This window comes from Rana temporaria, chromosome 2, assembly GCF_905171775.1.
Source record: "Rana temporaria chromosome 2, aRanTem1.1, whole genome shotgun sequence".
Classification (NCBI taxonomy): domain Eukaryota; kingdom Metazoa; phylum Chordata; class Amphibia; order Anura; family Ranidae; genus Rana; species Rana temporaria.
In genome coordinates, this window is record NC_053490.1 from 482,917,728 (window position 1) to 482,940,576 (window position 22,849).

Consider the following 22,849-nt stretch of genomic DNA (forward strand, 5'->3'; position numbering starts at 1 on the left):
ATATATATATATATACACAGTATCTCACACAAGTGAGTACACCCCTCACATTTTTGTAAATATTTTGTTATATCTTTTCATGTAACAACACTTAAGAAATGACACTTTGCTACAATGTAAAGCAGTGAGTGTACAGCTTGTATAACAGTGTAACTTTGCTGTCCCCTCAAAATAACTCAACCCACAACACACAGCCATTAATGTCTAAACCACTGTCAGCAAAAGTGAGTACACCCCTAAGTGAAAATGTCCAAATTGGGCCCAAAGTGTCAATATATTGTGTGGCCACCATTATTTTCCAGCACTGCCTTAACCCTCTTGGGCACAGAGTTCACCAGAGCTTTACAGGTTGCCACTGGAGTCCTCTTCTACTCCTCCATGACGACCCAGTCTCCAAAGGGAGGGGATCATGCACTGCTTCAGTATGTCACAGTACATGTTGGCATTCATGGTTCCCTCAATGAACTGTAGCTCCCCAGTACCAGCAGCACTCATGCAGCCCCAGACCATGACACTCCCACCACCATGCTTGACTGTAGGCAAGACACACATGTCTTTGTACTCCTCACCTGGTTGCCGCCACATATGCTTGACACCATCTGAACCAAATACGTTTATCTTGTTCTCAACCTCTGCAGCAATGTTGGCAGCAACTAATACATTTATTTCCCAAAGACAACCTCTGGAAATGAGGCTGAGCACATGCACTCAACCTCTTTGGTTGACCATGGCGAGGCCTGTTCTGAGTGGAACCTGTCCTGTAAAATCTTTGTATGATCTTGGCCACCACACTGCAGCTCAGTTTCAGGGTCTTGGCAATCTTCTTATAGCCTGGGCCATGTTTATGTAGAGCAAAAATTATTTTTTTCAGAGCCTCAGGGAGTTCTTTGCCATGAGGTGGCATGTTGAACTTCCAGTGACCAGTATGAGAAAGTGAGAATGATAACACCAAATTTAACGCACCTGCTCCCCATTCACACCTGAGACCTTGTAACACTCACACATCACCGGGGAAAGAAAATGGCTAATTGGGCCCAATTTGGATATTTTCACTTATGGGTGTACTCACTTTTGTTGCCAGCGGTTTAGACATTAATGGCTGTGTGTTGTGTGTTGAGTTATTTTGAGGGGACAGCAAATTTACACTGTTATACAAGCTGTATATATATATATATATATATATATATATATATATATATATATATATATATATATATATATAAAACTCAACGTGTGTGTGTGTGTATGTATGTATGTTCCAGCATTACGTCCAAACGGCTAAAGATATTAACATGAAACTTGGCACACATGTTACTTATATGTCAGCAACAAACATAGGATAGGTGGTTTAACCCTTACCCACCCCCATTTGCCATGGTCGGGGTTTTTCTTTAAAGTCCCATTCAACTCTATGGGAAATACATGTTACTTCATAATTTTCAAACGGCTGTAGATATTTCGATAACACTTGGTCACATGTTACTTATATGTCCACTTAAACTATAGGATAGTTAATTTATCCCTTAACTACCCCCATTTGTTAGGGTCGGGGTTTTTGTTTAAAGTCCCATGCAAATCAATGGGAAATGTATGTTCCCACATAACTTCTGTACGCCTGGAGATATTTCAATAATACCTGGTACACATATTACTTATATGCCAAATAAAAATATATGACAGTTAAATTAACCCTTACCTACACCCTTATATAAAAGATGGGTATATTTATATTACTATGATTTTCCTCCCCAAAAGGTTAAGATAGGAAGGCCGGGTATTCAGCTAGTATATATATATATTCGTGTTTTTGTATATTTTTAATGAGGAATATGTTTTTTTTGTATGTGTTTATAAGTCTTTTGTATGTGGTTTTGCTTCCAGTATTTCCCAACTAATCTATAAAATCGATCTGTTTTCATCCAGACAATCCCTTCCACTATATAGTTGTTGGATTCAAAGTAGATTGTACAATCAGAATGTATATAGTGTTTTGTGCTTAAGTATGACCATAAACGTATAGATCTCTTTATGAAGCAGAGAATCAACAAACATTCTCGATGGGTGAAACTTCCAGGTCGATGTGTTTTAAATGACAGTTTGGTGGAAGTCATATTGACTGTTTTATAAGTAGATCCTTTAGTGTAATAATAACACTTATGCCGCGTACACACGCTCTAAATTTTCGACCCTGTGTAGACCTCATCGGACATTTCCTGTCGGAATGAGCTGGTTCTCAAATTTTCCGACAACAAAATCCGTTCTTGTAAATTCCGATCATGTGTGGACAATTTCCGTTGCACAAAATTCCACGCATGCTCTGAATCAAGTACGAGACAGAAGCGCTTGGTCTGGTAAAACTAGCGTTCGTAATGGAGATAGCACATTCATCACGCTGTAACGGACTGAAATGCATGAGGCTGAAAATCGGGAATCGTCTCTCACCAACTTCTACTAACACAACTGAATTTTGAACTTCCCTTTTCTAGCGCCGTCGTACGTGTTGTACGTCACCGCGTTCTTGACGTTCGGAATTTCCGACAACATTTGTGTGACCGTGTGTATGCAAGGCAAGTTTAAGCCAACATCCATCGGAAAAAATCCACGGTTTTGTTGTCGGAATTATCTAAACGTCTGTACATGGCATTATTCAATGGCAAGCAGATCTTTTCCTATACTGGGGTTAGATAAATGATGTAATTTAATCCACTGAGATATTATAACAGATATTGGTTTCTTTCTAGGTTTGGTGTCTGGGCAATGAGAGTCGATATCATATCAACAAAACAGTTGAAGGCTCCACCTTATCTGTTGTCATCCCGTACTTAGTTCCCGGCATCAAGTATAGCTTGGAGGTTGCAGCCAGCACAGGAGCGGGGCCAGGGGTGAAAAGTGAGCCACAGTTCATCCAGCTGGGTGAGTTATAGAATAATTCTGAGTGTAATTAAATCTCCTTTCCCATAATCTACGTACTTCATACATGTTTTACTGAAAGCACTGATTGTACGGCAGAAATGTTTTCTCCTAAGAAGGTATATGCTTTCACAAAGTTCACATGAAGATTATGTATTATGTGCTACTGGATTAATGAGCGCTCTCACGACACTCATAATATTTTTATAAAATTACACAAAATGCATGTATGTTATAACAGTCATTCTGGAGTTTATTAGGTTTATACTTATGCAGGCAACTCTACAAACCACCACTGGAGGGCAGCATCTCCTTAGAAAAGATATTAGTCTGCATGTACATTCAAGATCTACTATTTATGGCCTTTTACCAAACTAGCTATAATGTGTCAAGAATTAATAAAAAAAGAAAAATGAAAAAAGAAGCAGTGGATTGCAAATGCCTCCTAAAGCCACATTGTGTTATTATTTTGTATGCCTGTATATAGTATTAGAATACTTAGGTGATGTAAGTGAGCACTAGCCAGGAAGTGTTTTGTATACTGTGGCAAAGACACATCACTTGGATACACCTAGATCTTTACTTCTGATGTCATCATATATATAAAGAATCAGAAGTATTATCATCATTCAGTATGCTGTGGACACTAACTAACATTTGCATTTGATGCAGTCTGATCCAAAGATCCAAATTTCTATGAATTGTTCCATGTTTTTCTTTAGAGTGAACCTTTCAGTGATTTTATGTCTGTATAATTACATTCCTGACATATCACAATATAGAACAACAGTATAATGTATTAAAGCTTTCTAAATAATGTATTACACTGTATATCATTTATTTATTTATTTATTTATTACTTAATCAAGTAATAAAAAATGATCATTAATAATCATTAATCAAATACATTTATTGTAAATGATTTCTTTAATCATAAACGATACATCTCATCAGTAAAAATCCACACTTGTGACTTTGCTTAGACTAAGATGATGTCTGCTGCGGGCAGGAGAAAGCATTTCCTTAGTCTCCTCTCCCTGAGTTATCAGACTGCAACATTGTAACTTTGTAGCAATTCAAAGAGTTGTGTATTTTGGCCCCAATGGAGGGCCTGACATTTTTTTTTTTAAAAACACCTTAGTAACTAGCTTTCTATTGGTTAAAAATAAAAAATAAAGCTTAAAGCGGAGCTCCACCCTAAAGTGGAACTTCTGCTCATCAGATTCCTCCCCCCCTCCGGTGCCACAATTGGCACCTTTTGGGGGGTGGGGGGTGGACAGGGTACCTTTCCAGGTATCCTTTCCCAAGTCCGGGAGTCCGGCTGCGGCCGTGCCGTGGCAGTGACGTCACCACGGGGCTCCCTCCTCCTCCTCCCCTGGATGCCGGGCTAATAGGAGAGAGGAGTGGTGCCTCACGCATGCGCAGTAGGGTTCCCAGCGTGAAGCCGAAAGACTACACTGCCGTGTTCCCTTACCTGCAATTGCGGCGGCAGCACCCGACAGCTGATGGAAACATCAGAGAGACAGTAGGATAGGTACGTGTCCATTTATTAAAAGCCAGCAGCTGCAGTATGTATAGCTGTTGCCTTTTTTTTCCCGGACCTCCACTTTAATGCTGAAATGTATCCATAAACACCTCTACAACTGCCCAAGAAATGCCCACAGATGCTCAGTTCGGCTACATCCACACTGAAAGCGCCGGGCGTCGGCAGTAAAGTGGCGCTTTACCATCATTTTAGCTGCGCGCTTTTAACTAGTGGCCGAAAAAAGGGTTAAAAGAGCCTGTGTTGCGGCGCTGCCGAATCACTTTGCAGGCGCTTTGGCAGCGCTGCCCATTCATTCATGCCCATACACACTGCTCCCAAACCACCCCAAATATGCTGCTTGCAAGACTTTTTAGAACGTCCCACAAGAGCACCACCCCAGTGTGAAAAGTCACAGGAGGCTTTTTTCAGGTATTAGTTAGCGGCCATTTCTAGCGCTAATATGCCTGAAAACCGCCCCAGTGTGAAAGCAGCCTTCAAGTGTGAATGGGAACTAAACCAGGCCTTGATGTGTCAATGACCAAATGTAGTTGTGTCATGGTGCTAATATTGGTTTGGTTTCTAGAATAGTTATGCTCAATTTTTATTTTTACCCAATATGGCCACTTAGAGAACCTCTTCTCCTAGGAGCCAAGTTTCTTCGCAGACACACTATAAGAATAGTCTAAACACATGCACTGTTTTCACTGACATTCCACTGACTTAGTTTGCTTCAAACCGCTGGAATTAAGGAACAAATTCTGTTGTGTTAAAATTAGAAATGTGTTCCAGTTTTTAATATCCTATAGCAGTTTCATCTGTGCGTGGTCAGGGATGGAGATATAGAGTGGCAGGTTAAATTCATTAGTCACGGTATATTTTATACGTTTAAACCCAGCTGGCACGTCATTGGGACCTTATTTGGTCGCCCTCGTAAAACCCGACCCGAGCTAACTTAACCTTGCACAAATATCTGTGAAATTGGTAAACCCAGAGGATACAAAGGGAGTATTAGCCAGCAAAGCACAGGCCCATTTAATGAACTTTAAATCTCCAAAGTGATCTAAGGATCACAGAGGAAAGCTTTCATACGACAAATGACTGAAGCAGGTGATTATTTGGTAAGTGGAGCTAAACAGATGACACATTTCATGTTTTATTTAGCGGTATAGGAAAAACAGTATGGTAACTGTTTACTTGGATATATATTAGCTTATGTTTCAGTGTGAAAACTCACTAAATCATAGGATTTGCCTATATTGCTGAACAAGCTAATTTTATATACTTTTAATGGGGATTTGCAGTTGATCGGAAAAAATCTAAATAGCTGGTTCAGATAGTTTTTTTATTAAGACCCCTTTCACACTGAGCCATCCATCCATTCGCGCTAAAGCGCCGCTCTTTTATACTGCGCTTTTTGGGCGCTAGTTGGGCGCTTTTAACTCAAAAAAGGTTTAAAAACTCCCGTTTTGCGGCTCTTTCAAAGCACTTTTAACAAACGAGTCACATGACAACGGGGAGGGAAATGGCTAATTGGGCACAATTTGGACATTTTCACTTAGGGATGTACTTACTTTTGTAGCCAGCGGTTTAGATATTAATGGCTGCGTGTCAAAAAAGTTGTAGGCATAGCCGTCCTTGAGTTATGTGGCACTGCCATGTAAGAGCACCTGCCTGAGAATGCATTTGTATGCTCTTGAATGTCTGTCCCTGGCAATCTTTTGGTATGTGCATGGTCACATACATCCCTTCAAAAAAAAAATCCAGAACTTTAGTTCCTGTTTCACTAGCTTACTCCTGATTGCCACCCTAAAAGTTACCCTCACCACATTAGTTATCCTATACAGAGTTCAGTTAATGACTTGTCACTTGACTATGCTTCTTTTCTGACCCTTGTGATTACTTGCCTGAATATACATTGGAACCTCGGATTACGAGCATAATCCGTTCCAGGAGAATGCTCGTAATCCAAAGTACTTGCATATCAAAGCGAGTTTCCCCATTGAAGTCAATGGAAACTAAAATAATTCATAATAAATAAATAAATGTAATACAGCATTGTGGCCAGAGGCGGGGGCGACAGAGAGCCTCGTAAACGTCCAGAAAGGCCTGAGGACAGTTCAGCTGACCTCTGAAAGACTCCCTTTCCGAGGTTTGCAGAGGTCAGCCGAGCTGTCCTCGGGCCTTTCCGTGCATTTCCGAACAGTGCAGATCGGCTGCGATCGGCGATGTTTGGCTCCGGTGCCCCCAACCTCAGGCCAAATGCTGTACTGCACACCACTTTGGCCTGAATCCTGCTTGTTTTGCGAGACAACACTCGCAAACTGAGTTAGGATATTTTAAAATACGGTGCTCATATTGCAAAACGCTCGCTAACCGTGTTACTCGCATCTTAAAGGTTTCACTGTACGCTCTTCTGGTCTGACCCTGAAACTTCAACTAAAGCCCTGGTCTTTTATTTGGCTTTGTTGCCTTTGTCCTCTGGTATCCATCGGCCAAAATATATTATCGTTTACACTGAAATCCTGGGGGCACCCATGTATTAGTGAAACACTTCCAGGATGGGGCTTGTCTACACGAGAAGATGAGGTACTGTAGATTGGGACATGATGTCTGAACAGAGACCAGGTCTACTGACCAGAACATCATACCCAGGCCCCAACTAGCCCATAGATAGTAAAGCCACAAATTCAGCCTGACTTTTCACATGTAGTGACATCACTGTAGATGAAGTTAGTTTTAGTGTTGTAAATTATCTGACAAATATTCACGCTGAAATGTCTGTTAAACCATTTAATTGCAACTATTAGAACCATCTAGTTAGATTTCAGTCCAATATTAGACTCATTTCAATTTTTTGTCTGTGCTTGCTCTCATAAAAAGTTAAATCTGTTTCCTTGACATCTTGTTTGTTCCCATTTACCATTGCTGCTTACGTTTAATGCAAAGTTTGTCCACTCTTGCCAAGTGTTAAGTGGTTATGGGCAGCTGCAATAAACTGTTTTAGATTTACAAGCACTTAGTTTTATTGTGCAGGATACAGAGAACTTGGGTAATTGTGCCTGGTCAGTCAATCACAATCTGTTTATAAAGGTTGGATGGTTGATTAATTTGTCTTTAAATGCATTTTGTAAAGCTGTGAAATAATACATGTTCTATCAGCCAGTAAACAGACGTAAAATGCTCTTTACAAACACTGTAAGGCAGATTTACTTACAATGGATAATGCAACGTGGCGTTGGTTCAAAGGCTCTTTGGATGGCTATCGACAAGAAAAAAGCATTTTCAAAGGCCTCGGATGTTTCAACATCAGTTGTCATTTATGTTTTATTACACTTTTCAACACTTAATTTATTTTCATGCCTTAACATATGTCTAGACCTAAGCCAAGAAAATGATTGAACTCAGAACAAAGTCTGCTGCATTGTGTTGAACTTGGATCCTATAAAATACTGATATGTACTGTGCATGTCATGGATGTTGTATACATATTTGAAGTTCATGATATTCCTTAATTGACTAAAAAAATTAGCGAAATTAGGAAATTACAAAAGCCACAGAAGAAAGAATTTATTAAAAATACCAGGAAAAACATATTATTGGCATTATATATATATATATATATATATATATATATATATATATATATATATATATATATAGATACAATATTGACAAAACTGGGCTTAAAGCAAACTATCAATCTATAATCCCATAAAACTCAGTAAATAGGTAACATTTCTTTAATTCATAAGTTTATAATATGAGTTTGTAGATTAGAAGTTTTTTTTTTAATGAGGGTAATTAAAAGGTACACCCCTACCTACCAAGGTCAACAGGAACTGGTTAGATGGGTGGTTACAGATCACTGAATAACTGGCTGGAGGGTCTTGTCTTGTTCTAAGACCATCTCAAAGTCTTGCTCATTCTGACGATGATGTAAACCTCAATTCCCACCTGTACTTACTGTATGTTTGCTGTAACGTGGGTTGGATGGGGATTGTAGGAAGTGCTCTTCAGCTCAAAAAATGTCATTGTCTTGGATAAATTGCGGAAGAGTTAAAACCACTGTCACATTTTCCACTTCTGTCTGTGTTTCCATTGGGGAGATTTACCCTCACTTCCTGTCCCAGAGACCAAATAGACACTTTTTATAAGTGATCACATAAACTCTGTTCTCAGCTGCCCTTTCACACTGAGGCAGTTTTCAGGCATTTTAGCGCTAGAATTAATACCTGCCTGTAAAGCACCTGAAAACTGCCTCCCATGCTGCCCGGATTTGAAAGTCCCAGTGCTTTCACACTGGGCCGGTGCACTTGCGGAACATTAGCAGCATCTTTGGGGTAGTTTGGGAGTGTATACAGCGCTTCCAAAACGCCCTGCCCATTGAAATGAATGGGCAGCGTTTCCAAAGTGCCTGAAAAGCACTTTGGAAGTGGAATTAAGTGATCACATAATCTCTGTTCTCACCTGCAGAATAGAGCCCGTTCACACTGAGGCAGTTTTCAGGTGTTTTAGCACTAGAAATAGTGCCTGAAAATTGCCTCCCCTGTCGCCCAAATTTGAACGGCCGAGTACTTTCACACTGGGACAGTGCACTTGCGGGACTTTAGGAAATGCTCCCTGCCCATTGAAATGAATGGGCAGCGAGCAACACCAGGAATTTCACACACTTTGAAGCAATACTAACAACGGGATACTTTTTAACACAAGTACGGGGTACAACAGGCACATATCACATATGGGGTACCATATTCCTTAAGTTATACTCAAGCGCTGTGTGCTTGCATACTGTTTTTACTGACACCATGGTTATGCAGGATTTAGGTTTTTCAGCCTTCTCAGACAATGGTACAAAACTTTTCCACAGCCTAAAATTTCTACTTTAGCCACATTATAAATTGTCAGAACTTACTAAAGGGGGACAGATCAGGAATTCATCATTAGAGATGGTGAGGTTTATTATCCTTGAAAAATGTATTAAAACCTTTATAGCTGAAAAGGGCAAATTCTTAACTTACCTAGATTTCTCCATTGTCTACAATCTTAATATGAAATGGAGGTTATGACTTAAAGGGGTTGTAAAGGTATTTTTTTCCCTAAATAGCTTCCTTTACCTTAGTGCAGTCCTCCTTCCCTTACCTCATCCTTTCATTTTGCTTTTAAATGTCCTTATTTCTTCTGAGAAATCCTCACTTCCTGTTCTTCTGTCTGTAACTCCACACAGTAATGTGAGGCTTTCTCCCTGGTGTGGAGTGTCGTGCTCGGCCCCTCCCTTTGACTACAGAAGAGTCAGGACGCTCTCTACGTTGCAGATAGAGAAAAGAGCTGTGTGTTAGTGGGCATCCTGACTCTCCTGTGGTCTAAGGGAGGGGGCGAGCACGACACTCCACACCAGGGAGAAAGCCTTGCATTACTGTGTGTAGTAACAGACAGAAGAACAGGAAGTGAGGATTTCTCAGAAGAAATAAGGACATTTAAAAGCAAAATCAAAGAATGAGGTAAGTGAAGGAGGACTGCACTAAGGTAAAGGAAGCTATTTGGGAAAACATTTTTTTTACCTTTACAACCCCTTTAAACAATGGAACTCAGTTCACTGGGTAGCAGTAATAGATAACTCAACGATGTTTATTGCTGTTTTATAAAAATGTAACACAGTTTTCATACAGCCTTTTGGTTGCACACTTACTAGCTTTTTAGCTCTTCTTTCCAAGTCTGTTTAAAACCATGTCCTTCACATTCAGTGTAGCTCATTGAGCTTTTGTTTTTGTTATAGACTCCTTTGGTAATCCAGTGTCTCCAGACCAAGTGAGCCTTGCCCAGCAGATATCAGATGTGGTAAAGCAGCCTGCATTTATTGCAGGAATCGGTGCTGCCTGTTGGATTATACTAATGGTGTTCAGCATCTGGCTGTATCGTCATCGCAAGAAACGCAGCGGATTGAACAGCACCTATGCTGGAATCAGAAAAGGTATACTCAATCATACTGCATCATCAAAACTCAGATCTTTTTTTTTCTAGAGCGTAATTTGCTATAAATGGTTTGCTCTTGTTATTAGTTTTGTGAAATCAGTATTTTTGATTTTAAAAGAGAAGTATGGTCTTTGTAAAAAAACAAACAAAAAAAACCATTTATACTGACCTAGGTGGACCCTGCAGTGATAGCTGAGCAATCGAACACCACTGTTCGCTCAGCTTTCCTCCTCCGTTCTGAGCAGAGAGCTGGGACTTAGACTCTCTACTCTTCTCCTCCAGCACTCACTTGGGGAAGGCTGGTGCAGACTCTCAGTGGATCACTAAGAGGCTGAGCCAGGTGCCAGTCCAGGCTGCTGGGTGGGTCCCAACCGTATAGTTGGGATGTATTCAGAGCCTTGACCGGCTCAGTGATGTCAGCCGACAGCGGGCGAACAACACTCCTGCAATCCATAGTAGAAGTATAGCCAAAAAAGCTTTGGCTTTATTTCTCCATTTAATGATTTTGTTTAAAATATAAAACTAACCTGATAGCTGTAGGACCCAAGAAATGAATTGTATTAACTACTGTACAGTCTTCCTCTATATTGTGGGCTCTGAATAACAATAATAATAACATATTCTTTGGACTTATAAACCAGCCTATAGCAGCTAACCAGAATTTTTTACCAGTTGTAAATTGCCAAATAAAATTATAAACTTGGGTGTCAGGACCCCAGTGAATGCACAAGTCACAGCTGTACTTTAATGCCAGGCTGAATCTCTGCACTTACTCATCATTCCGTCGATCAGCTGCCATTCAGTTCAGCAGATCCCATGCTGTTCTGATGTACTACCTTAAAAAAGTGCATGCCCATTTTCGACGTATTAAGAATCGCTGTAAGGCTATTTAAAATGAATGGGCTGCTTCAATGGTAGCGCATTGTGTAACCCTAATTGTAATTTGGCCATATGGGGCAGGGCAGATGTCTATAACACTGTAGAAGCAAAAAATGATTGTGCAAACCAACACTAGCATAGAAAAGTAGACACCATAGGGTGCCTTTATTTAACTCTCTTGGTGTTTGCTGCTTGTCCAGAGCCCCATGAAGAACCCAGTGCTGCCTCTGTAATTACTGACTTTCTGAAAGTCAGAGGAAAGGCACACCCTCTGCATCTCATGTGATCTTTTGGTAGTTGTTATTTTGGTTCTTTTGGGTGCTACCATGTAAGACAAATGTCCAGATGTTCTGGCAGTGTATGGTCCTACTATTCTTTGCATGTGTTGGTTTATACGTTATTTAGCCATAGGTTTGCTTTAAAGTGGAGATTCCTATTAATTAAACTTAATACTGTGATGTGAAGTATTTGCACCTTTATACACATTTCATTTTCATATGTTGTATCCTGTATATACAGTAGCTGCAGTCTTGCCCACAAACCATGCCATATGGAATTCAGATACAGGTGCTTGCTGTGTTATGAATGAAAGCTGCAGGAATGAAGTTACTACGTGCTGGGGCTATTATGTCACATCATCCTCTCTGACCTCTTTTCATCTATTCTTCCTTTAGAGCCTAAAATGTTTACATCAATAGGTCAAAAGAAAAGTGATGATTGAACCCTTTCAGGGCCATGTTCCTGCCCCCAACATTGTGTTCTAGTGATTTTAAATTAATGTTCCCATCTTTTCACTGTTGTTTGTATAGCTCTGCTGTTAAATGCATCTATTTTATAACTCCTTGTTACTATGGCATTTTTTCTCTTCCTTTTTTGATGTTCCTAAATTGCATTGACAGTGTGAAAAGAGCTGAGGCCAAATGGAATTCCTTCGATAGGGTCTCTTGTGCTACAAATGGAAGCCACTGTGTGAATCGGATAAACACAAGCAGGGTTTTGTTTTTAGCTCTAGGAGATGAGATAGAAAATAAGGCTTAATGAATAGAAATGAAAAAGCTTTACAAAAAGAAATCATCCACATATTGTGATGTAATTATTAGTGAGACAAAGGTGGCCATGAACATTTGTAAATACACAGAAGGGTAACACAGATGGAACCTTTTATTTTAAAACAGAGAATACATCATTTTTTCCCCTTTTATCTCCTCCAAAATCTGACCACACAGGTTTTTTTTTTTTTCCAAATTTAATTTGACAGATGAAGAAAAGCTATTAACACACAAATATAGTGTGCATAGCTATTACCGTATATCCAATAAGGTAGTCCATCAAGCAACACAATTATCAATACATTTTGCAGATCAAATCTGAAGCAAAGGACTTGATTTACTAAACAGTAGTGTCCGTTAACTTAGCAAAATGAATGCTAGTTAATAAAGGGAACCCATGTTCACTCTGATTACCCAATCATTTGTAGGATTTCTAATTTGATTTCTCAAATAAAAAAAAAGGAGGTTTTGCTAACACAGGATTGGTTGATTGAAGTGAACATGTTTCTACCTTATTAGCCACACCTGGTGAATTACTCATTTTGTTTAGCTAACAGTCACTTAATAAATCACCCCCCATATGTGCCTGTGAGTAGCCAGCATAAGGCCTTATATACAAATTATTATTATTATTATTATTATTATTATTATTATTATTATTATTATTATTATACAGGATTTAAATAGCGCCAACAGTTTGCGCAGCACTTTACAACATCAGGGAAGACAGTACAGTCACAATACAGTTTAATACAGGAGGGATCACAGGGCCCTGCTTGTTAGAGTTTATAATCTAGAAGGGAGGGTCACGTTGAAGAAAGAATAGTAGCTGTGGGGGATGATCAGATGGACAAAATTAAAATACAGTTGTTAGGTGTGAGTAGGATAGGCTTCTCTGAAGAGGAGGGTTTTCAGGGATCCTCTAAAAGCTAATAGAGAAGGAGATGGATGGACAGATTGGGGTAAGGAGTTCCATAGGCTTGGAGAGGCTCTGGAAAAGTCCTGGAGACGAGGATGGGAGGAGGTAATGAGGGAGCTAGAGAGCAGGAGGTCTTGAGAAGAACAAAGAGAATTATTAGGTTGGTATTTAGAGACTAGGTCAGTGATGTAGCTGGTGGCAGATTTGTGGATGGCTTTGTAGGTAGTTGCTTCCATGTGGTGGTTGCAGTACATTGACAGTATTGACAAAAAGAAGATTTCATCTCCAATACATGAAATTAATTGTGCCAGCAGTTTTCACCATTATCATTATGCATTGAAGCCTATTTTGCTCATTATGCACTGAAGCCTCTCTTTCTTGTAAATGGAGGAACTGAAGTCTTTACCTTGTCAGTAAAAGAGCTAAGGTTTTTACCTTGTTGATAGTGGAGCTACAGTCTTCACCTTGTCAACAAATGAACTGCAATCTTCATCATGAAGCCACACAGGACACAATGCTGCCAAGTTTGACAAGTAAGATGCATTGTCTTAGCAGTAAGTGAAATGTATGGCACAGCTGTGCAACATAAATGCCCTTAAAAGCACATTGGATACATCTTTAAAGGCTAGTTCAACTCAAATTGTGAATCTTAGTTTTACTTGTTTGGTTCTTCCTCGCCATTTGCTTTCTCGTATGCCCTGTGGTCAAATATTGGGAAAACCATTGCTTGGGCCATTAGCAGGCCAAGTAAGGGTGCACGGATCCTTATGGTTTTTATGGCAGTATCCCTTTTGCTATAACATTGTGGCAGAGGAATAAGGCAGAACTAATGTTTGACAGCTCCCCAGTGGGGTCTATAAAAGATACAAGAAGCCACAGGGTGATTCAACTCACCAGCACACACCTGAGACTGAAATACCAACATTTTTAATAAGATAGCGTTTAAACTCCTCTTTTATATCTTTATTTAAAACCAACAAAACTTGGACTTAGAACCTAAGTTGATTTTTTATTGTAGTTTGTGTGCTCATTGGGGACATTTTCTCATTAGGACGGTGTATTACAGGGATGGGAGGGGGCATAGACTGCAACAAAAACATTTCTTTAGTGGGAAGTTTTTTTTGCTGTGTGTCCTGATGACTTATATTACCCTAATTTCCTGTCCTGGTTTTAGGAGAGCAGATAGCTTTGGCCTGCAGCATTCATTGTAATGCATTATGCTAGCACTGTGTTATATGTTAGATGATAGGGAAATACCTCATTGAAAAATTGTCCGGTTTTTGGATAGGCCAATGCAGGTCTGCTCAGACATGGCTTCACCCACCTAAAAACCAGACCTCATCATTAAAGTAGAACTATAGGTATTTCTTTTTTTTTTCATTTTGGATAGACTATGGGAGGGTTATAACCTCTGTCAGATTTATTTTTGCCCTTTATGTCCCATTGCAGAGATTTAGCTTTTTATAGCCAAACAGGAAGTGAGAGGAAATCTCCTTGGGGACCCCCGGTTACCAGAGTTAGTGTCCCCATTGGAAGATTCCCCTTCTATTATGTTTTTGGGAACAACCCAAAATTTAGGATTTTCTTTTATTTTCAGTGTTAATAGTAAACAGGACAAATAGAAAGGGGAAATCTCCTTAACCGGGCATAGACGGCAACAAAAACTGACAGGTGTTCTAATCCCTCTCCACTTCATCCAAAACTTTAAAAAAGTTTTGCCTTTAGTTATACTTTAAAGTGGAAGTTCAGTCAAAACTAACTAAGGCTTAAACTGCTCCCACCCCCATACTAAGCCTATTCTATCTACCCTGTAAAGAAAAGATATGTATACGTTCCTATTCTGAAGCCGCTCTAGTCCCATAATCAGCTGTCAGTGGCATGTACAATGTACAGGAGGGGCAGCTGAAAACGGATTCCCGATAGTAAGCCTCCCAGACATTTGTATCCATTGTTGACAATCTCGCCTCTACACAGAAGCCATCGCTTTTTAGACCAGACCGGAGCGGCTTCAGAATAGGTTTCTTTACAGGGTTAGATAGTAGAGGCTTAGACTGGGGTGGGAGTAGGTTTAACCTTAGTTAGCGTTCCATTTTAAATTCTCCAGTAGATATAAAGGTGTCAAAGTGGACCATTGCTGATCTAATCCTACCTGTTATCCACAATGTAAGAATCCAGAACATGGCATGAAATAGACTCACACGGTGAATTTTGCAGTTATTATTGATTAAGGAGAGATTTATGATCCCTGCAAACTACCCTCTTAAGTAATGTATTGGCTGCATTATTTATATTGGAAATAGAGATTGAACTAACAATTAATTGCCAATGATGCCAACATACTCAGACTGCAATCACTGTGCATTGTGTGTCATTCACAAGGTTGCCTGCTGCTGCCTGGTTGACTATATGTTGCTTGAGATTTACTAATTTGATATGTGCACTTTCTTTCTTCAGCTTAATAACCAGATTTTTATTTCATTTTTTTTTTTTGGATTTTTCAGTCCCGTCTTTTACCTTCACACCAACAGGTATATACAGTATTTGCACCTCTTTCTTGTCTGTTGCATTGCATGTGCTTCATAGTGATATTTTTGCTACCTGTTACATTAAATCTTTTGGGAATTGCTGCACTAGAAATGTAAACACACATGTTCAGCAACATGATTCCACTATATGTAAGTTTTTTTAATTAAATACCTTAAAACATTTCTTGCCAACTGTTTGTGAAGTCACTGGGGGCTCTTTTATATCCTAAGCTGGCAATACACGTCAAGGGAAATTTGTAGGATCAAAACAAGAGTGGAAGGATTAATTTCCTGGTGCTGGCTACTGTATTTTGACAGGTAGGACCTGCGCCTATCTGAATACCCAAACAGTAACCGTAGTTGATTTGCTGTAGTCACTATTTTTCTGACTTTTTTCCATCCATCTCCTTTATTTTCTCAATGGCAGTTTGTCAAGACATATGGTGTTAGCAGGGCTACCCATAGCTCAAATGTTGGCCATTTCAAAAGAAACCAGACAAAATTTGAGCCCTGTATGGCCAGCTTTATTTGTGCCTGAATGTCTGCCATTGAACTTTTGTTTTGTCCAAAAAAGAGAAATAAATTAGTAGCTAAGCATATCCAACCATTAGGACATTATTCTTATACCTGGAGGTTAGCCTTCTACACTAAGATCTGGATATAAAACACCTATACCATGGTAACAGATCTTGCAAGAGCTCCAAAAGGTTACCCAATGACTGTATACTGGCACAGATGTGGTCATAGAGCCAATGTTTTCCATTCCATGTAACTGCAATACATGCAGCTAAAAGCTAGACATGGGAGAGATGTGCTTCCCATGCATAGGTCAGTCATTTATTAATTAGGTGTATAATGAACCTCATTTGTTCGAATGTTCTACAAAATAGAAAAATTAAAAGTTTTTAAAAGTGACTTTAAAATGGCTAGTCTGTGCATACTTAAGACTGATGTAAAGGAAATTTTGAAATTATTAAAAAATTAATAACGCTAATGGAAACTAAAATATAAAACCTACATTATTCTCATTTTTTTATTTTTTTTATTTAAAGCACAATTGGAACCAATTACGTAATACAAATTCCTCCCAGTGCACATGTACCAATATCTCCAAAGCTGCTACCATAACAAATAAAGATACTACACACATATGTTTGAACTTCCTAAAAGCACATACAAACATTGGCAGCGCTAATTGGTCAACATTCAGATCAACATATATAAGAGTCCTTCTTTGACACTCCATGAGTATAAAAGCTGTGAGCCTGTCCCCAATCTGGGTTGAATGGAAAGAGATTGTTGCAATAATGACAGTTCCTATCACCACACCTTGTGACAGACCCCCCCCCCCCCCCCACAATGGGTAACGACTCACCAGATTGCAGCCAAAAGCCAAGCCTTATACAAAATGATCTCTTTATCTTGCGTTCTGTTGACTGTCAAACTCTTTGTTTATATAAACTCACCACCATGAATGAGACACTCACATAGCGTGATAAAAAATAGTATTCTATGAGCAACAAGGCAAGCACACCAGAGAGGACCACCAAATCCATCATTGGTAAAGAACATTAAACAGACCGCAAGATAAAGAGATATTACCGTATAAGGCTCAGCTTTTGCTGCAATCTGGTGAGTCGTTACCCATTGGGGGATCTGTCACAAGGTGTAGTGATGGGAACTGTCGTTATTGCAACAATCTCTTACCCATATTGAAAACAGGCTCACATTTTTTATACTCACGGAGTGTCAAATAAGGACTTTTATATATGTTGATCTGCTAATGTTTGTATTTGCTTTTAGGCAGTTCAAACATAGGTGTGTAGTATTTTCATTTTACATTTTTCATTTCACTTCACATAAATTGATATTTTTTTGTGCCAAGTCTTGTAACCCTTACATACATATATAACATTGATATTAATTATTATTATAAGTCTCCCTCTTTCTGCTAGACTGTCCACAATTATACAATCTGTCAGATGACCCCATGTCCCATGGAATGTAAGGAACACACAAGATTGGCAAAGAACAGTCCACAGTTATTAATAATAGTAATTATAATACTTATAATAATCACTACCATTCTGTCACTGTGGATAGTTGCCTATCTATCTTTATCTCTATCTATATTTAATACAACAAACCTGCCACAAAAATATGTAATTAAAAAAGAATTGCTGCATGTAATCTCAGTTTAAAATTCCATTTCAAACATTACCATCAGCTTCCTATCCCGCTGAGGAAAAAAAATGATTACATTGCAGTTTGTAAATATTTGTACCTGTAAACACGTTTTATTTATTTTTTTATTGAAAACGGGAACGAAAATGCAATTTCAGTTGAGTATTTAGGAGGAAATATGAAATTTTTCTGCTAAGCCTGCATTTTGTTAGTGGCGGCCTAGCTTCACTGGTGGCAGGCCCTCACATCGCTAGCAATACCTCAGTGACAGATTTAACACTGCCTCTTAAGTTTTAATCCTGTTATTGTAATCACTGCGAGCAGTTATCTCTGCTTTGCAGGCTGCCAGCTTGGAATTCTTCTAAAGGGCCCAATTTGATGTTTTTCAAACCTAGTCCTCCCTAGATGGGGAAGGCATAGCTATAGAATCCATCAGCATTTTCTGTGCAGCTAATCCCTTTTTAACTCTTGCATGTTACGGAATGTCTAAAAATAATGATTATTCTTCGAAAAAGCTAATGTGTGCATATGAGGGGGCCTTATTTTTCCAAGTGTCTGAAAGGAAAAATGCATTGCTCTTGGCAACCAAACATTTTACAGCTGCCATTTTTTTCCTGTGCAGGCTTGAAAATAAAAAAGAAGAATGTGATTGGTTGCCAGGAGTAACACATGAGTCCATCATCTGTTAAATTGCCCTCGCAAAGGGCAAGTGTGAGAAATTTGTTTGTGGTGCCAATAGCAACCAACCAGAGTTTCTGATGTTTCTATGGCATAATTAATAGATAAAGCTGACTAGTTGCCGTGAGCAACACATAACATTAATTTTCCTTTTTTTCAATACTTTTATTTCTCGTTGCCTAGAGCAATCACTGTTATCAGTTAGATGTTTCATTTTCAAATTAGCATTGGAACGTTGCAGTAATTTTGGTTGCCATGGGCATTTTTCATTTATGTTAAGACACTGTATTAATTATTTTATCAGCCTATAATTCTAAATGCGTCACTACACCATTCTGAGGGGGATCTAACCAAATTACCCTGCTGTCTTCGCTTTGCTTAACGAAAGCCATCATGTGTATATGTGTATGCAACCAACCCACACATTTATTGCAAGATGCAGCTGGTCCAGCAGTAGTTAAGGGTTTTGACATTTGAAGAACAATCTCCATACCAAAATGCCTTTCAATTATTTTGCTGTAATTACAGTTTTGCTTTTGCCGTTGGCTTTTGATGTGGTGAGCCAGGAAAGGTGGTAGGTGTCATGTTTTAAGGCAATGGAAACATGCTGCTTTGTGTATGCAGACATCTTTTTAGGTTACAATAATACGCCTACCTGTGCATTTTTCCCATTAGGGATGGTCCTTCAGGTGTAGAAAATAACACAATATACTACATGTTTCTGTTTAAGCACAGGGACATATGTATTGCATAGGCACCAGATTGAACGTTAAATAATTAAAACAAAAGATAATGTTATATAGTAGTCAACAGGGCCAGATTTAGACCCTAGAGGGCCGAGGCACTTCAGGATTGGTGGACCTATCTTATACAAGGAGTTAAAACACATGGGAGATCACCAAATCTTCACAGCAAACTCTGCTTATTGCATGCCTTTGAAACTGACAAGTTATACATGCGAAGAAAGTCTAAATGATATATATATATATATATTTATTTACTATTTTACCAAAAGTATTGTGACGCCAGCCTTTACACGCATATGAAGTTTAATGGCATCCCAGTCTTAGTCCGTAGGGTGGAATATTATGTTGGCCCGCCCTTTGCAGCTATAACAGATCCAACTCTTCTGGGAAAGCTGTCCACAAGGTTTAGGAGTGTGTCTATGGGAATTGACCATTCTTCCAGAAGCACATTTGTGAGGACATTGATGTGGACAAGAAGATCTGGCTCGCAGTCTCCATTCTAATTCATCCCAAAGGTGTTCTATTGGGTTGAGGTCAGAACTCTGTGCAGACTAGTCAAGTTTCTCCACACCAAACTCCCTCATCCATGTCTTTATGGACCTTGATTTGTCATGTTGGAACAGGAAGGGCCCATCCCCAAACTGTTCCAACAAAGTTAGGAGTATGAAATTGTCCAAAATGTCTTGGTATGCTGATGCCTTAAGAGTTCCCTTCACTGGAACTAAGGGGCCAAGACCAACCCCTGAAAAACAACCCCACACCATAATCCCCCCTCCACCAAATGATTTAGACCAGTGCATGAAGCAGGGACTTTAGAACTCTATTAAAATTTCACAAGTGGCATTTCATTGTATGTTCTTTTGGTTGCAGTGTAGTGCAGTGTGGTTGAGTGCATTGCACCACACTGTGCTAAAATGTACTGCATGTTGTATTTTTTTCAACAAACACCTCCACTGCATTAATGTGGGGAAATGTTACATTGCAAAGAAGGCATTTTAAATCATGTGCAAGTAAAATAAAAAAAAACAGCATTTTTGCTTGAACATGATGGATGATGGAAGTCTTGCTTCCCAAGATAAATGTTAGAGCCTAAAATCAAAACCAGAAAAGTCAGCACAATGGACATAGCTTACAGTCAGAAGGATGTGTCCCTTGTGTTGATTTCTCTGCTGTTAGTAGTAACCTCATCCGTCCTGCCAACCACTTCAGTCTTGCAGTTGCTCCAACCCAGTCATTCAGCCATTACAATTTGGCCTTTGTCAAAGTTGCTCAAATGTTTATGGTTGCCCATTTTTTTCTGCTTTCAACAACTTCTGAAACAACATGTTTACTTGCTACCTAAAACATTACACCACTTTCAGATGTCATTGTAACAAGACAATTAATGTTAATTATGGTACCTGTCAGTGGTTATAATGGTATAGATCAGGGATCCTCAAACTACGGCCCTCCAGCTGTTCCGGAACTACACATCCCATGAGGCATTGTAAAACTCTGACATTCACAGACATGACTAGGCATGATGGGAATTGTAGTTCCTGAACAGCTGGAGGGTCATAGTTTGAAGACCCATGGTATAGATGATCGGTGTATAAATGCTGCCAATGCTGACCTCCCCTCTTAAGATGCTGATGCCTGGCTACAAAGACTTCAATATGTTTTGTAGCACAGGCTAGGGGGAAGTATGCCAATTACAGGATCTGACTTTGCTACATGTTTGTTCCAGGTCAGTGAATCAGAATATATTGAAGCCAGGCACAGTCAATCAACCAGTATTTTGTGAAGGCCCCCCTGTATTCTTTTGGTACAAGTTTTCTTGGATTTCATAAAACATTGAAGGCTATTTGTCCAAAGGAAAATGATTAACATGGTTCAAACTTGTGACCTATCATTAATTAACACAAGATACAAGCTGTGCTTGTGTTAGTGACTACTGAATACTCAAATTTGAAATACCTGGCTTAGCTGTTCATTTGGATGCCAAACATTGAATGCAACTTGACTTTGAACACTTCACTATGCACTAATTTCATTATCTGAATTGTGCCATTGGCAAAGTCCATTACTCAGACTTGGAATTGTACATTGTAAAATTGTATTAACGCTCAAATCAAGTTTTTTTTTTTTTCATACCATAAATACAAGGGCTCTTAATTATACAAAATAGAGTACTTTGTTTGCAGTGAAGTGCTTTTTAATTCATAAAAACAACTCAAGGACACTCTTTTTTTTTTTTGTCAGATTTAAGCGTACCAATGAAACTAATATATTCTATAAGTTACATGAAATCTATCTGGGACTATGACTGTGTAACCAATTACTTTACTAACATTAGCATATTAAACTACGATTGAAATGTTAATGATTATTAAACAATGCCTAGTAATAAAATGCCTACCACAAGCTTAGGTTAGGCAACAAGAGGCTGTATTTGAAAATTGTGTACCCACAATTTTGTTCCCCACATTTTTGCATTTTTATATTTTCATTGACTTAGATTGTGCAGGGGGGCATGAGTCTGACCATTGCAATATAGACAGGCTATACTCCTAAGTATAATGCAAAGACGCAGATAACACAGATCATACATATTAGGAATTTTAAATGTTGGGATAACATACACTCTAACAAGACTGAACAGTTCCACGATATTTTAAAATAAACATTTTTCATTCCAATTTTTTGGGTGGTGGGGGGTCATCTCCTTACTGCTCTAGGTTACTGTTCCTCATTGTGTTTTTGTAGCATGCTGATTTTATTAACATGGTACAAGGAGCAATTAAGTGTAATCTCCATCAGTGTAAAGAGGTTAGAACAATGTAAAACAAGTCATAATTGGTTACTAATAGTGATACATTGTTTTTTTTCCTCTTATCTGGCACTGTAAAAGTGGGTGGTGAAATAAACTTTGTGGGTGGATATACCTATTTTGTTTAGATTAGTCTGTATGTACATGCTTTTGAGAAATCCAAGCCTACTGATACAGTCCAGGTTAATAGCTTCTTGATTGGATTTGTCTACCGCAATCAACAGGAGGTATACACCTCTTCTGTTCGAACATTATCTAAACTAAGGCTAGCATTGAGAGACAACGTAAGCTCTCACAACATTCCTTTAAACTTTATAAAATTCCTTTGCAAATACTGACTTTCTGAAGGTCAGTATGAGCATTGGCTTAGGTACTTCCACCCCCATATGACAATACTTCAGAGTGTCAATTGGTTGCTCAGTTGCTGGGCATTGCCTTGTTGGAAATATTCTTCCCATACCTGGAAGTTTTCCAGGGAGCTTTGTGGGTCTCTGGGGGAGAAGGGTGTCATGGAAGAGATATACTGTGTCACTTTATGGTTCCTAACACAGATTCACTTTAGAAATCCACTGTTTAAATGGACACAAATTTATATCGCTTCTTAAAGGTAATTTTTTCCCCTAAATAGCTTCCTTTACCTTAGTGTAGTCCACCT

The 22,849-nt window shown here is 39.0% G+C and overlaps 1 protein-coding gene across 8 annotated transcripts in view; it reads left to right on the forward strand.

Moving 5' to 3' along the window:
- ROBO1 (roundabout guidance receptor 1) overlaps nucleotides 1–22,849 on the forward strand; it is a 1,468,549-nt gene that overhangs the window by 1,374,228 nt on the left and 71,472 nt on the right. For 6 of the 8 annotated variants that reach the window (XM_040338766.1, XM_040338761.1, XM_040338765.1 and 3 more), the window contains 3 exons: nucleotides 2,742–2,913; nucleotides 10,209–10,403; nucleotides 15,754–15,780. In XM_040338766.1, coding sequence (XP_040194700.1) covers nucleotides 2,742–2,913; nucleotides 10,209–10,403; nucleotides 15,754–15,780 — 394 coding nt within the window. The remainder of the gene's footprint in view (nucleotides 1–2,741; nucleotides 2,914–10,208; nucleotides 10,404–15,753; nucleotides 15,781–22,849) is intronic. The other 2 variants (XM_040338764.1, XM_040338768.1) reach the window with 1 other exon arrangement.